General features: G+C 37.6%; 1 protein-coding gene across 1 annotated transcript in view; it reads left to right on the forward strand.

Moving 5' to 3' along the window:
• The window catches only part of Camta (Calmodulin-binding transcription activator), a 1,815,113-nt gene that overhangs the window by 1,762,909 nt on the left and 37,310 nt on the right, over positions 1-14,894 (forward strand). Inside the window, exons 15-24 of the mRNA XM_071590285.1 lie at positions 1,268-1,651; positions 5,559-5,754; positions 5,793-5,882; positions 5,950-6,779; positions 7,934-8,125; positions 8,982-9,108; positions 9,702-9,931; positions 12,248-12,420; positions 12,758-12,860; positions 14,082-14,392. Coding sequence (XP_071446386.1) covers positions 1,268-1,651; positions 5,559-5,754; positions 5,793-5,882; positions 5,950-6,779; positions 7,934-8,125; positions 8,982-9,108; positions 9,702-9,931; positions 12,248-12,420; positions 12,758-12,860; positions 14,082-14,392 — 2,636 coding nt within the window. The remainder of the gene's footprint in view (positions 1-1,267; positions 1,652-5,558; positions 5,755-5,792; positions 5,883-5,949; positions 6,780-7,933; positions 8,126-8,981; positions 9,109-9,701; positions 9,932-12,247; positions 12,421-12,757; positions 12,861-14,081; positions 14,393-14,894) is intronic.

Raw genomic sequence — 14,894 nt, forward strand, 5'->3', positions numbered from 1 at the left:
TTAAATAATATAATGCTATTTTGTGAACTTGTCAATCCCTTTCTTTCCTGCATAGACACTATCGATGTCGTCTTCAATCATCCATGCCACGTAATTAATTCTTGGTGGTCCCCTGCATCTCAGCCGATTTTGACATAAAATTATAAATCCTCAATCTCAATGTGTTAGTAAAAATTTAGCTCCTAATGCATTTTCTTAATGGTTCTGCCGCAGGGGTAACCTCCATCGGTCCTAGCCTGTGCTATGGTTATCGTGTCCGCTATGAAACGAGCATAGGTAAAAGTAAACGTCACTTGGGGTAATACCTGAATTATGACGAAAAGAATGAAATTTCTTTCAATTCCATAAACGCAGCATTTCTGAAATATTACGGAGCTGGCATTATTCTCTTCGCCGTCAATCCATCAGAATCCGATACCCCCATAAAAGTATGGGGGAAGATTGCCGGCTTCATGTGTGGCGGACGCATATGATTTCTTATGGACATTTCGCTGAGAGGATTTTCAGCACAGTTTGGCCTCACTGCCTGGTTCACCCACGGAAAATAATTACTATTGCATTTAGGTAAATGTGACTGCAAAAACTATGGAACTATAAAACTACCGGTGTTCTTAAATGAATTCTGTATCTAGGGTCTTACAATGGGATTTGTGGGGAGTTTCGTTACATGAAATGGGTCCCACCATGAGAAACACAGGTACTGGAAACCGTAACACGCGGAGACTTCTCATGCACTGTCAACGAGGTGGCTTACGTAAAAATAGACCTCACCAGGGATCAGCACGCGTACCGTACATACAATCGGTCATACGCGATCGGAATGACGAAACTCTCCGCAGGTCTCGCTGCAGATTCACGAAAATATTTCCTCAGAGTTTATCATAACATTTCATTCATATATATTTATATTTGCATGTATTTAATTTTATGTTAAATGTGTTTTGTCACAAGTGTTGTATATGTTTCATGTTACGTGTGGGGCAAGTTTGATTGATTTGACTCCTCCTTGCACTCTATATTATGTTCATTAAAAATTTATAATCACTCTTTATTCAACAATCCACGTAGATTTCATTTGATCACGCTTGATAATTTTCATTTTCACCTTTGGAATTAGTTTAACCTTATCTATTTAGACCTTACATTTCCCATCTCATTGTCGTTACCACCACATCATCTGAATAAAATTATAAACATTTTTGGACTAGTACCAAAGCAGCCGCAAGTACGTAACTGATCCCTCGCATTTATCCGTGTGCCCGTGCAGACGGCGGAGACGGTGGAAGCCATCGTGTCGCAGCTGATGGAGAAGCAGCGGCAGGCACGGCAGGCGGCCATGAGCAAGCAGCTCGAGTGCGGCTGTCCTGACTCGACGTGCGCCGACGGCAAGGCGTGCGCGCACCCCATGCGGAGGATCTCGGCGGCCAAGGCGTCGCCCTCGTCCTCGTCGTCCTCTTCCTCCTCCGCCCTGCCCTCTTCCTCGTCCAACTCCAACTCGACCGGCCCGGATGCCACCTCGACCACCTCCTCCCTTGCGGCCAACGCGGCCGCCAACGCCGTCAACAACAACACCGCCCACGCCGCCACCGCCAACACCCCGTCCAGGCACCACCTTCTCACCATGGCGGCCCTCAACGACAACAACAACCAGGTGAGCGAGGAGAAGAGAGAGGTTTGTTTGGTTGGGTGGTGTGAAAGAGTTGGCACAGGCGAAGGGAATGTGTCAAAAGTAAAAATAAAAAGAAACAGTAATGATGGTCAAAAGAATACACAACCTAACGGTTTAGTTCCAAGTTCTGTGGAAATGTCCAATACAGCATGTGCAGCAATAAACTCGTGATCCATCTGTCTCGTAGCAGAGAGTTCTAAAAATTATAAAATATATTCAATCAATTTAAGTCTCGTGGTGGATCAAGGGTATTGCGGAAAGGAAGACAGTACCCCTTAGAGTACCCTTTATTAGAAGAAACCTAGTAAAAAGGATAACCCACCAACTCATGTTCGGAACACTGTCCAAAATTGCAAAAATTTACTTTTACTTTCATTTTAGTAATTAAGTTAATTGAATTTAATATTTATAACTTGAAATACAGTAGTAAAAATATTATATTTAAATTTTAGTCATGGATATTTTAAGTCTGGCATGAGAAAATCCCAGAAGAACTTTGAATGAACATTCTCACCATATGGCATCACTTATAAGTAGAGGAAAGTAAATGCTATGAACTCAGTGATATAGAACAGCTCTCCATCATGTTTATGAAAAATAATCTTCTTGAAACTTAATAAAGATGACTTCCTTCGCCTAAATATAAGTTGTAAATACTTTAAGCCAATTAATTTGATCTGACCAACTTTGCCATAATTGCGACCAACTATATAAACCGACTTGTATAGGGTTAATGGTCCGTGACTCAAAGTAGTCAGTGTTAGGTAAGAAATTGTTTTGGATTGAATTCCATGGGACTTGTTATCTTTTCCGTTGGGTTGACGTTCAATTTTGTTTCCTAGATGAAAATTATGGTTTTAACTGTCTTACACTTCCCTTATTTCGGATGTCCTACGATCTTAAAACCGGTGTTGATGGTTTGCTACATCTTCATTTTAAATTTGGTAAGAAATACAATATATCTATGCATACAATGATAACATGAACGGATAAGTCTTTTTTGGTGTTTTTTGTGTGCCGTCCTCACATTTTGTTCGCTCATTTAGCGTGATATACTTCTCGTATATTTTCCGCAAAAAGATTTATAAGGGTCAAATACTTTTTGAGATTGATATTGGAAAGTTGATTTCTCAGTTTTAGATATTTAGTCTCCGATGGTGGCATTTTACCTGTGGGAATTAGATGTATATAAGAGTTGTGTATTTTATCCTCGGAGTTATGACTCTTTAGTGAAATCTTTCAAAATCTGAAACAGCTTTTTGCTTCCAGTCCGCAAAAATATATCCGTTTTTTGGAAAGGAAGGATTGATAGATCAAAAATTTTGATGTTGTCATATCATAGGTGCGCCATAAACTCGCTGTGAGGAAGTTAGTATAAAACAATATATCCCCTTTCCAGAACAACACGAATGATAAGATGGTACGCTCGGTCGCAGTCGAGGTTTCGCTATAACTCTCATACGATATTTTCCGCGTAGCTTTTCATCCTATAGCTGAATGGTGATATTTTATTAAGAGGATGTTCTTTGAGCTTCTTTTAATTATTGAATACTTTCTTGTGCTAATATTTCTACAGAAACAGTCAATGAAATGAATGTTCTGGTTTTTTTAATTCTCTCCACGGAATGACTGAGCCAATTTTGTCCACCAATACATTTTCCTGGTAGTATACATGCATGTCTAGACGTTCCTTCCCTGGAAATCATTAAAGCGAAAACTTAATTAGAAAGTTAAGCTTAGAAGCTGAAATTTCCAAACTTTTCAATTAACTTTTTTGGTGAGTCCCTGTTTAAATTATATCAAAGACATAGCAGATTAAAATATATGTGACCTAGAATAATTTATATTTAAGTAGAATAATGTTTATTCAATATTGAAACCTATTCTCATATATTTCAATTTAATACGGAAATATACATTATTTTTCCTCAGAAAATATTTTCCTGGACCTGAAATGTAGATTTTTTCCGATAGTGTTGTAGATCTTTAGTAATGCTCGTTTAATGAAACTCTCATACACTCATAAATTCATCTCATACGTACATATCAAGGCAGGGACGCTGTCTCTTTTTGAGAAATCGCACATGTTCATTGATTATCGATATAAATTTTATACAAGCAAGGATCAACGAAAAATGAGCAATAAAACTGATATGAATGGAAGTGCTGCTATAATTTATAGCTGAGAATGTGAGTGATGAAAATGATTGTGTTTTTGCATTGGGATATACCTTCGAAGGCTAATTATTACAAAATATTTTATTTCATATATTCTAGCGAATGTGTTTCTTCTATCTTTCAAGAAGGTAGTGCAACCAATACCGTGCATTAGTACAAGACATAAATAATTAAAATAAGTATAAATTGTCGTCTTGGCCATACGAGTAATGCCTATTGGATTACACTTTGAAATGAACGTTTTTGTTTTGGACGTTTACTCATCGTCTGACATTTTATTTTATAGTCTGGTCATTAAAATGCTAGGTTGTTGAATTTTTGGAAAATATGTTAGTGCTTTCTATTTCCGTGATTCTATTAACATATTACCTCACATACGTTCATATTTCTTTTCATTAAATATCTAAAAATCAGTCAACTCATATTTCCAACAGTCTAATACAATTTTGGTTTTCTAGTGTGTCCCAGGAGTAGTCAGTATCAAATAATTATTCACGAAGATAAACTCGCTAAAAATGTCATGTTAAATATTCCATAATTGTATCTCTAGCCGATAAACTAACCATCATCTACTAATTAGAGCCAACTTAAATCAAGTTGAAAAACGAAACAGAAGCTTTTAAATATCGTATTTTTTATGACACAGTTTTATGCCACGCGAACCTTATAGAGCCTTAAACCTTCATAAATCCCGTTTTAAAGTGAAATATTACTATTGATTCGCTTAAAAATGAATTATTACAAAGTACCATTGAGATGGTGAGAAAATATTTCAAATTGCTGCAGCATATTTTTACATTATGTATGCTTCTTTTCTTGAGAGATTCAGAAGAAAATAATCTTTCATTAAAAAGCATAATTGCTTTCCCTAGAGATATCGTTTAAAAATTTATTTTCTTAAATAAATGAATACATAAAATTTTCTTAGATATATTTGGGACATAAAGATATTATTAAATGTTTGTTTTTTTTGTTTATTGCGAGGAAAGATTCTTAGAAATAAGCCCAAATAATGTTTTCTAAAATATATAATTTCTTTAAAATATTTTATATGTTTACTTTGGCAAGAAATTTATATGTGTTGCACACTTTTACAAACTTAACTGAATTACATCAGCTACTAAAATTATTCTTTTAAAATGCTAAAATTCTATGCAATTAATTCTCTGAGAAGATTTCCTTGCACAAATAAATACCAAAACGATTCAAGTCAAATATACTATATTTACATCCATTTGCATATTTAAGTATTAATTCTATCAAATATTGATAGATTTGAGTTTTAATATAAAAATTGAATAAAAACGCTGAACTAAATTGATACATAAATGAAGTCGAAGTAAACATTTTAATCACTTGCTATTTGAAGGGACAAAAAGGCTCAATACTCTTCCACTTTGTTTCACAAAGCATTCATTTCATAACAGTTCAGTTTTTCAGTTCAATTATGATAAATTGGCTTTAATTGTAGCACATATCACTTTTACCAGCACTCTTTCGTTTAGATTGTAGCACTCTATCGTTCACCGTGACGCATCTTATATGCCATCTGTCTATTTTCGATTCATGTGCCATTGGAAATCCAAAAAAGCAGCTATTACTCCTTGGACACGCCTGCAACTACCCCAACACAACCAAATTTTCCTCTGACGAGATCGTAAACGACGCCTGGACCCCGATCCCGCATAACGCACGACGTCTCCCACCGCAGGTGTCATCCACCACGGGGTCCGGCGGGGGCGCCGGGGGCATGATCTTGGCCGCCTCCACTCAGTGCCTCTCCAACCTCTCGCAGCAACAGCAGGGGGCGGAGAACGTGGTCTCACGGGCCGCTTCCACGCCTCCCACCTCCGCCCCACCCTCCTCCGCCTCCGCCCCACTCGTGCTCAGCCTGTCCCAGATCCAAGGCGGCGGGGGGCTGCTAATCCTCAACAGCCACGGGGGAGGGGGCGCGGGGACCGGGGGCGGGAACGTCAACTCTGGAGCGCCCCCGGGCTCCGTCGCCGTCACCTCCTTTGTGTGCAGCGCCCCGCAGGTCCAGCAGGGCTCCCCGGCTGCGGCGGCCGCGGCGGCGGCAGCAGCAGCTGCCGCGGCCGCCGCAGCCGCCGCCGCGTCCTCAGGCGGCACACGGGGTGGCGGCCGCGGGAGCCACGGGTCCTCGAAGAGCCTCGCAAACGCGATGGTGCAATCGGAGAAGACCGTGGTGCTCAAGCAGGAAGCGATGGAGACCTCGTGCTGCATGCCCAACGGAGGTGGCTCTTCGGCGAACGAGTCGATCAAGATGGACGTGACCAACGGGAACGTGTCCTTCGACTCTGGCTCACCGTTCTCGGCGTCCGCGGACCTCTCGGATGGAAGCAAGCCGCCGCCGACACCCAAGGCAATGGACACCAGTGGGGGGGAGGGCGGGGGAGACTCAGGGGGTGGCGGTGGACCCGGTGACGTAGCCTTCTTCAACGAAACACTCGATCTGTCCCAGGAGGACATCCAGAAGACGCTGTCGGCGAACATGCCTTCGTCTTGCGCGGTGGAGCGGAGGCTTGGTGGGAGCGGTGCGGGGGGCGGCGGGGGGGTGAGGAAGGTGGACGTGGCCTCGGACACGCTGACCTTGAGGCTCCACACGCAGCAACAGGAGCAGCAGCAGCAACAACAACAGCAGCAGCAGCAACAACAGCAGCAGGCGGCGCAGATGGCTTCGCCGGACCCCGTTGTTGTGTCTGGGGGTCACGGGGGGTCGAGGTCTCACGTGAGCCACGTGTCCGCGCCCACCCACCACCATCACCAGTTCCACGCTCATCAACATCACCTCGTGAACGACGCGGCGGATCTCAACCCCATGGATTTCATAGACAATGACGTGTCTCCTCCCGATGATGATGTGTTTGTAAATTTGGACGCCTTCGACATGTTGGGTGATTTTCCTGAACTTGAGGTTTGTGCTTTATCTCTCTCTCTCTCTCTATCTATCTCTCCATCTCTCCCTCTCCCTCGACGAGATATTTTCTAGGGATCAAATCGCGCCAAAAAGTAATGTTTCCGTTTTAAGAAATTCTTTATAGAGATGAAAGAAATCGAGTGAAGAAGATGTCTTCGGTGATCGAATGATTTGTTCAGTTGAGAAAATAATGTCTCATAATTAAGAACGCATAACTTTTCATTCCCTCCGATACATAGAAATTGTCTCAATGTGCGGGTATTGCATCGCCCATAGGCGAGCAAGTCATATTCTACATCTCACACCTGACTTCAGATAAACGGTCCTTTCAACGGTTCATAGCCTGTCATGTTTGAACCCATGTCAAGTAATCCACAGCATCAAGAACTGCTATTTCATAGCTAGATAGATTTTACAAAATTATGAATAATTTTTGCTCTTGGATCTAACCCATAACCGCAATCGTAATTGGGGTTCACTTCACCAGAAGCAAATCAAACTGATTACGTGTTAGTAGGGTCAAGTGATTGGGTTGGAATTGGGGTTAAGGATTTTGCTTTGCATCATTGAATACCGTCAAAATTGAAAATACGGTAAATCAGGGTGTCAAATCTTACTCCATGTTATTAAAAATGTCCTAATTCTTACGTCCGTCTGATTAAAAGACTTGCTAGAATACATTTTATAATACAGTAGCTGTTTATAAAATGTGCGGTGGTCTAAAGTGTGTTATATAATGTGTGGGATAAGGAGTAGTACACAGTTCCGTAGAAGATGTTCATAATATGGAAACTAATGGTTGTTTATGAGATGCTCGCCGTAATGAATTGTCCCTTTCCCAAAGTCTGGTGTGAAATGTCGTTTAGGATATGGCCGAGTATGATATGGCGAACTTTTGTGTGTTTCCTTATATTAACTCATTTTCAAAAGGATTTTAATTCACATATTACTTTTTAAATGATAAAAAGCAATTGTTATTTGGACATTTTTGGCACGAGGGACAAAGGATCAATTTCACGGACTACATGCTTTTTCATCCCTTTGGACCCTTAACTTTTATTTAATTAAAATTCCAAGGGACCGGTATTATGAAATAATATAAATTGGCTGACTCCGTAGTATTCTTCATCGCTTATTTAACAATTCCTTAGGTGCTGGAGCAAAGTGCTGGCCCGATGGCTGGTGGTGTAGTGACAGTAGGAGGGGGAGACCCTGGCCTTGGTGTCGGCCTGCCAGTGACCCCGACTTCGGATAAGACCAGCAGTCAATCGTCCTCTAGGATGGACTACCGAGAAGGAACTGCGAACATCACCGACTATTCTCCTGAATGGGCTTACCCAGAGGTGTGTCACACAGGTCTATTTGTAATGGTTAAAACTCGGTTCTTCCGTTGAGTGAGAATAAACTTGGTAATCATTCTCACCACTAATCCAATTTATTAAAATAATGGAAATAAAAATGCGAAGTGTCTATGTGAAAGCAACATTGCGTTTCTCACGCAAAATTGGAAATTACTAAATTCTCATTTGATAAGAACTTCAAATTTTACTCCTAATTCTTAAAAATTTTTATTTAAATTTTGTCCTTAACACTTGAGATCAATGGTATTTCCATAATTTCATACAATAATTTAGTAAAAGGTTACGAAATAAAATAACAACAGCTACTAGATTTAGAAACTCACTTTTTAAAGTACATAGTAAAATCAGGTCATGGATCAATAAAGCCAGGACGGTTGTGTACATGGAGCTTGAGGTACAGTTAAACTTTATGGAAATGGAAGTGTATTTTCAATTATTTGGAAATGTTCGAATCAATACTCGAGTTTGAAAAGTTAATTCTCAATTTCTGGGTCTAAAATTATGATGGCATACTTAAACTTCCTTAAACTTATGCCACTATTATGGAATGTAAATATTGTTTTGTATTTATGTTTTAGAGTTTCTCTATTGTACAGGTTGAAATCCATGCGGAGAAAAACATTGCAAGCCTGTCCAAATGAAACAGTTTACTAGATAGTACAGAAAAAAGTATAAAATTCCACTACTTTTATTGCTTTCAATGCATCAGACTCATACTTTTAAGAAAACTTCATTTTCTAACTAGGAATTCCTTATTTTTTGTCTTATTTCTCGCAAGCGTTATCAGATTTATAGTATATCCATACAGTAAATTCTGACATTTACTTTTTCTTGGCAGGGAGGAGTTAAGGTTTTGGTAACTGGGCCCTGGTATTCCACTACTTCCCCATATACTGTGCTGTTTGATGCTGTTCCTGTGCCAACGACATTAGTACAAAGTGGAGTCCTGCGGTGTTTCTGCCCCGGTTTGTCTCCCTTAACTAATCTCATGATAGAACTGTTAAATCTGCGTGACATAACTTCTTATTGCATTAGGTTTACTTTTTATTTCTCTTATTCTTTTCTTTCTACATTAAGCACAGAATATTTGCCAAAATAAGTATACCAAAGTTAAGTTAATATTTACATAATTCTGGATTAACTTCTCTTATTTATATTGATCTGATATATTTTCGTACTTTTTCTTTAACGCCTTTTAAATAGAATGACCGACTCAGAAAATCTTTGCCCATTGATGTCGTATTGAAATCTATAACTAACCCATTTTCACATTCGAAATACAATTAGTAACCAACTTGTTTAACCTGCTTGGTAAATAAATTACTAAAAATATTTATATTGCATTTTGGCACATTTAAATCATGGTGGGCACTTTAAAAATTTGGATTCACGAACAAAAGAAATGGGTGTGCGAGATATATTCATTCGCCTCATTTCTAATTTCTATTAAATGCGTAGGGCAGAATACAAGATTATGACTCATGGAGCTAGGAAGTTAGATTTTATCAATAAACATACTATATGCATGGCTCTAATATCATTTATATTTGATTTTCAGCTCATGAAGTTGGGTTAGCAACACTGCAGGTAGCCTGTGAAGGGTTTGTGATCTCCAATTCTGTGATATTTGAGTACAAAAAGCCTCCCAAGGAGGAAAGGGGCCGAGTGCAAGAGCCTAAAACAGCAGAGCACAGTAACGACAACCTGCTTAGATTTACTTTGCTCCAGCGGTTGGAAGCTATGGATAACAGGCTGCTTATTAAGCAAGAACCAGATGGTGCTGAGCTAGTAAGTGGTTTTTTAATATTCTTACAGATTTAAAATGTGGAAAAAAATTAAAGGGCTTCATCTTTATTGTACATGTACTTGAAAGCAGTGAAAGTGATTGAAAAGTGAAAACGGCACATCTAATCCTAGTTGTGTGTCTTAATCGGCTTTTGAAATATAGCTAACGTCGAAACATGAACACTTTGAAATGGGTAATTTTAGCTTTGAATTCATTACATGAAAATTGTATGTGTTAATATGTATATAGCCCTTTTTTATGACTTATCAAAGTTAAATTTTGGTTAAGACTAGGTTTATTTAGGAATTAATGTTTTTATAGTGACTCTACCTCAATTATTTTATGTATACATATTTCAGGAGTCCAAAAACATAACTTTAACTAAAATTTTAAATTATGGGATGTATTTTTAATTGATTTATATTAAATTTTTGGTATCTTTGAGGACATAAATTATTTCATGTGAAAAAAATTATTTTAATCAATTGATAAGTTGTAGTTTACCTGTTTAAATTGTTCTCATTCCATTATACTGATGGGCTATATTTGGTACCAGTTCACAGCAGTACAGGTTTATTCATTATCACCATCATTATTGTGACCTTAAAAGACGACTTGATTTTTTACTCTGCTAATATAATGCATGCAGAGTTTATATATTTATATCTGCACCTTACACTGTTAACGGCCACTGGCACGTGGCAAGAGGTCACTTGTCTTTAGGCGAACTTGCAATTTGATGGAATTTTGAGCATTATTTGGTAATATTCTAGTTGTGAGTAGCCTGGAAGCCTTTAATTTTACACTTTTGCAAGCTTGAAGTGCATGGAATAAATGATTCCTTAAATCTTTTTTGAACAATCTATTTCCCTTTACTTCTCAATCTGCTATCGCCCGCCAACGTGGAGTTAAGAGTTATTCCCTAGGTGTCATAATTAAGCTAATGTGATTTCTTTGTCCATTAGATTAAGCCAACAGGGTAATCTTCGTGACTGTAGCAGTTCCCATCAGAGATCTTCAAATATCAGTATGTTACTTTTAGTTCATTCGCAACAGTTTTTAATGAATCGAGCAGCTTTCCTGTGTATTTGAATTCAGAAATTAAATCTGCCCACTGACCCAAATTCTAAAGGCATTTGTATATACACGCAGGAAGGCACGTTTTAAACCCATATTAATGATAATTTCCAAACATTATTCCAAAATATGCTCGTAATGAAATGAAACATCGAAAAATGACATTGAAAAATGTGCCGTTTAAGCCATTGTTCTGCGATATAAGGCGAATCATATATCCAGGCACGTATGCAACCTGCATTTTACATCTGTATTGCGTGCTGCGTATAATCACGGCGTGAACGTTGTGGGGCTGAACTGTCGCGATTTCAGTAATAATCATTTTTCTTACTGTTGCATATTTATTTTGGCGAATTCACAGGGATAATATTTCATTTTAATGCAAAAAAATTTTCGCCAAACTTTTTTACGTGTCTCGAGACCTTGGTGAGAATTAAAAATGAGGTTGCAAGTCCAAGTGGATTAGTACATATTTTATGGATGCTGATTTCGAGTTATTCTTCAACTCCAAATTATTGTCTTGATCATTGAATAATTTAGTCATATTTTCGTGTATCATCAAGTTTTATTGGTCAATATAGCATATACTCGTGCATCTGAAATTACTGATTCATTGGTAGTTCACCCTATGCTACTGCTAACGAAAATCAGGGAATGAGGAAATTTTCATTCATTATATTAGCTGCGGTTTCTTATCTATAAGCATACCTTGGATTTGTTTTTAAAGCTAGAACTTTCAATTGATCTAACCAGATGCTACACTGAAATTGTGTAGCTATTTGTCCATGTCCTTTCGTCACTTCCAAGAGCCAGACACCATTTTGGTTTGGCTCTTAGTCTTATGCACTATAGACATTAAAATATCTCGTTTTAGGTTAACTGTCCATTGCTGAAATAGAAAAACATTTTTGCCAACTTTCAATAGGACACACAGTAATTATTACCTAGGAGTAAAAATTTTCAAATTGTAAACCCTAAGTTACTCACATTTCAAATTATATTTCAAACTTACATGGTCAATTTTGGCCATTAATTTTCTTGGAGGCACAGCATTGTCCTGGGATGAAGTTTAACTATTTGAATAATGAATTACAAATTAAACCTCTAAGTCCAATATTTCAACAGAAGTACCTTCCTGAAGTGGCCAGAATGTTTTAACATGAAAATAATGCAATTAGCAAACAATTGCAGCCATAAGTAATGATGCTGTATAGCATTAATGGCGGATGCTTGTGCTTCAGGTGGAAGGTTCAAGCCTGTTTAATCAGGGTAATTTTGAAGATAGAATGGTGACCTACTGCCAAGAAATGACCTCTAAGATGTGGCTGTCCAATGAAGAAATGAGTCCGACATGGTTTGAGAGCCATCGAGGGATGACACTCCTTCATTTAGCAGCTTCATTAGGCTATTCAAGGTAGGAACAACTTTAAAATTCAAGAGCTAATGGAATTAAAAATCTGCAGTATTTTAAATTACCCACAAGCAGAATGAATTTGTTTGAAATTTTCAGAAAGAAATGGCTGCAATATAGCCTAAATTCATAAGATGCTCTGTCTAAAGTTGCTATGTCAGGAGTAGCCATTTGGAATTTTTTTAAACATTTTGCTGAAAGGCAAACGTGAAGACTTTCTCTGTGCCTTATTCAATTACATTTGATTCATTGTATTCTCGAGTTCCAACTCATGCAGCAATGTGCAATAGTAATTTTTACTAGTGTGCATTGTGTTTGATGATGGTTATTATTTAAACAGGCTAGTTTGTGCAATGCTACAGTGGAGAGCTGAAAATTCTTCTCTGCTGCTAGAAACTGAAGTGGACGCCCTTAGTCAGGATGATGATGGGTTCACTCCACTGGTAAGCACCGCCTTGTTATTTCTTCTTGAGTTTCATTATTAAAGTTATATTTGTATCCAAAGTTATTTTTGTAACCAAAACTATTTCTGTTACCAATGTCTCAAATATAATTTTGATTATCGGCTAATTTAATGGGGTCCAATACAATTATATGAATTAATCAGCATGAGTACTCCATACTGGTAGTTCATAAGTTTTTTAACTTTCATGAAATTATTGTGAAAAATTTCTTCTCCAAAGAAGTCAAAAATATTTAAATACAACATCACAGTCATTATAACTCTTCATAATTAAAATAGGTTTATGATATATGAATTTAATTTAACCATATGGCAATGCCCTCCATAAATTTAGTCAGCAAAGTTCGTTCACATTTATTTGCCTGCATTCAAGTTCTGCACTGTTCTTTGATAAGGTATTAAAGATACTCCATTATCATTGCTCCCTCAAAATGTCCAATTAAAAGGCGAATCATGATTTTTACATAAACATTTAAAAAGATGTCATTATGCCAAAATTTTAAGAATTTATTTATTTAAACACATAAAACTGTGGAAAGTTTCATCCAAATAAGAATGTCCATAATTATTCATATCGTCCTGATTTTGAAATATTATGCTAAACCAAGATTTTATTTTAAAATGTTGTTGTACAGGTTCAGCAAAAGGTTGTTTTTTTAGTAAAAATGTCTTTATTTTACATTTTGGTTGTCAAAAAATATTTTCTATTTTTTTTTTGAGGAAATGCATGGTAGATGAGTAAGGCAAAATATTTGTCAGTATATCCTCACATTTTGAGGTATTTATGAGTACATCTTGTCTATATAGATGCCAAATTCCATCAAAATCCAAGTTCCAACAGCAAAATAAGCAAGTGGGAGAAAACTTCTGAGCATTATTTCGAATTGCTCTATGATTTTAAGTGGGTGAAAACATTTATTTAATTCACTGAAATGGTATCTGAATTCAGAGTATTGGATGATATCAGCTTTCATTTTAGAGAGACTGATGTTCCTACTCAGACTTCATGCTACATTTATTTGATTCATTAGCTTAGTGTCTTTACTAATATTAAGACTGCTTTATTCTTCATTTGGGTACGATTTTTATGATGTCATGATTTGTTCCCCGATTGAGATGTAAATTTTCATTCTGTGTGGCTACCATAATTTTTTATGGAATTTCCTCGATGTTAATGAAATCCTCCTTGTCCCATCATTAGATGTGGGCATGTGCACGAGGTCATCGGGAAACAGCTCTAGTTCTCTACCAGTGGAATCACACTGCATTAAATTTGCGGAACCACATTTGTCAGACGGCAGCTGAGTGTGCACGCTTCAACAACCACTTCACCCTGGCCGAAGAAATTAACAGGTTAGAGGTGGAGCACCTCCAGCAGATACCTCCTCCGACACCAACACCAACCCCCAGTCCATTACCTAGTCCATCATATACGCCAACTCTTATGTCTGAGGACCTGCCTCAACCGCCTGCCTCTGATGGAGTGTTCCTCCGTCCAGGTGCAGTCACCAGGCAAGTGATATTTCATGAAAAAGGTTTCAACTATTTATAAGTGTATTTAGCCTATTTAAATACTTCCAGTGCCAAAAGGAGAAGTTGGCCTCATTCAAACCAAATTTCAATGAATTTATATGAATATTAGTTTTAAAATATTTATATGGTAAAAATCTGATCTAGCTTCTCATTGTGCCACCTGTGCTTCAATTATTTGTCCCATGGGACTTCCTCAGTTAAATAAGTTTACACTGTATTCAACTAGTAGCAAATATAAACATAATAAATTACATTACAAGTATAATTTGAAAATAATATTTGGTTTTCCCTTAGCCCTTTCATATTTTGTTCTTTGCTACTAACAAAGCACAAAATAGATATTTTCGTTTATATTTTCTTCTTAATTATGCTTTATTGGTGTTATCTACATTTTTTATTGTAATCTACTCACAACTTAATTGATGAAATAAGTAATTTTAACCACTTAATGTTGACTGTCTAAGCCCTACAACAAATACAA

This window comes from Hetaerina americana, unplaced genomic scaffold (assembly GCF_022747635.1).
Source record: "Hetaerina americana unplaced genomic scaffold, ioHetAmer1.1.p SCAF_4, whole genome shotgun sequence".
Taxonomy (NCBI): domain Eukaryota; kingdom Metazoa; phylum Arthropoda; class Insecta; order Odonata; family Calopterygidae; genus Hetaerina; species Hetaerina americana.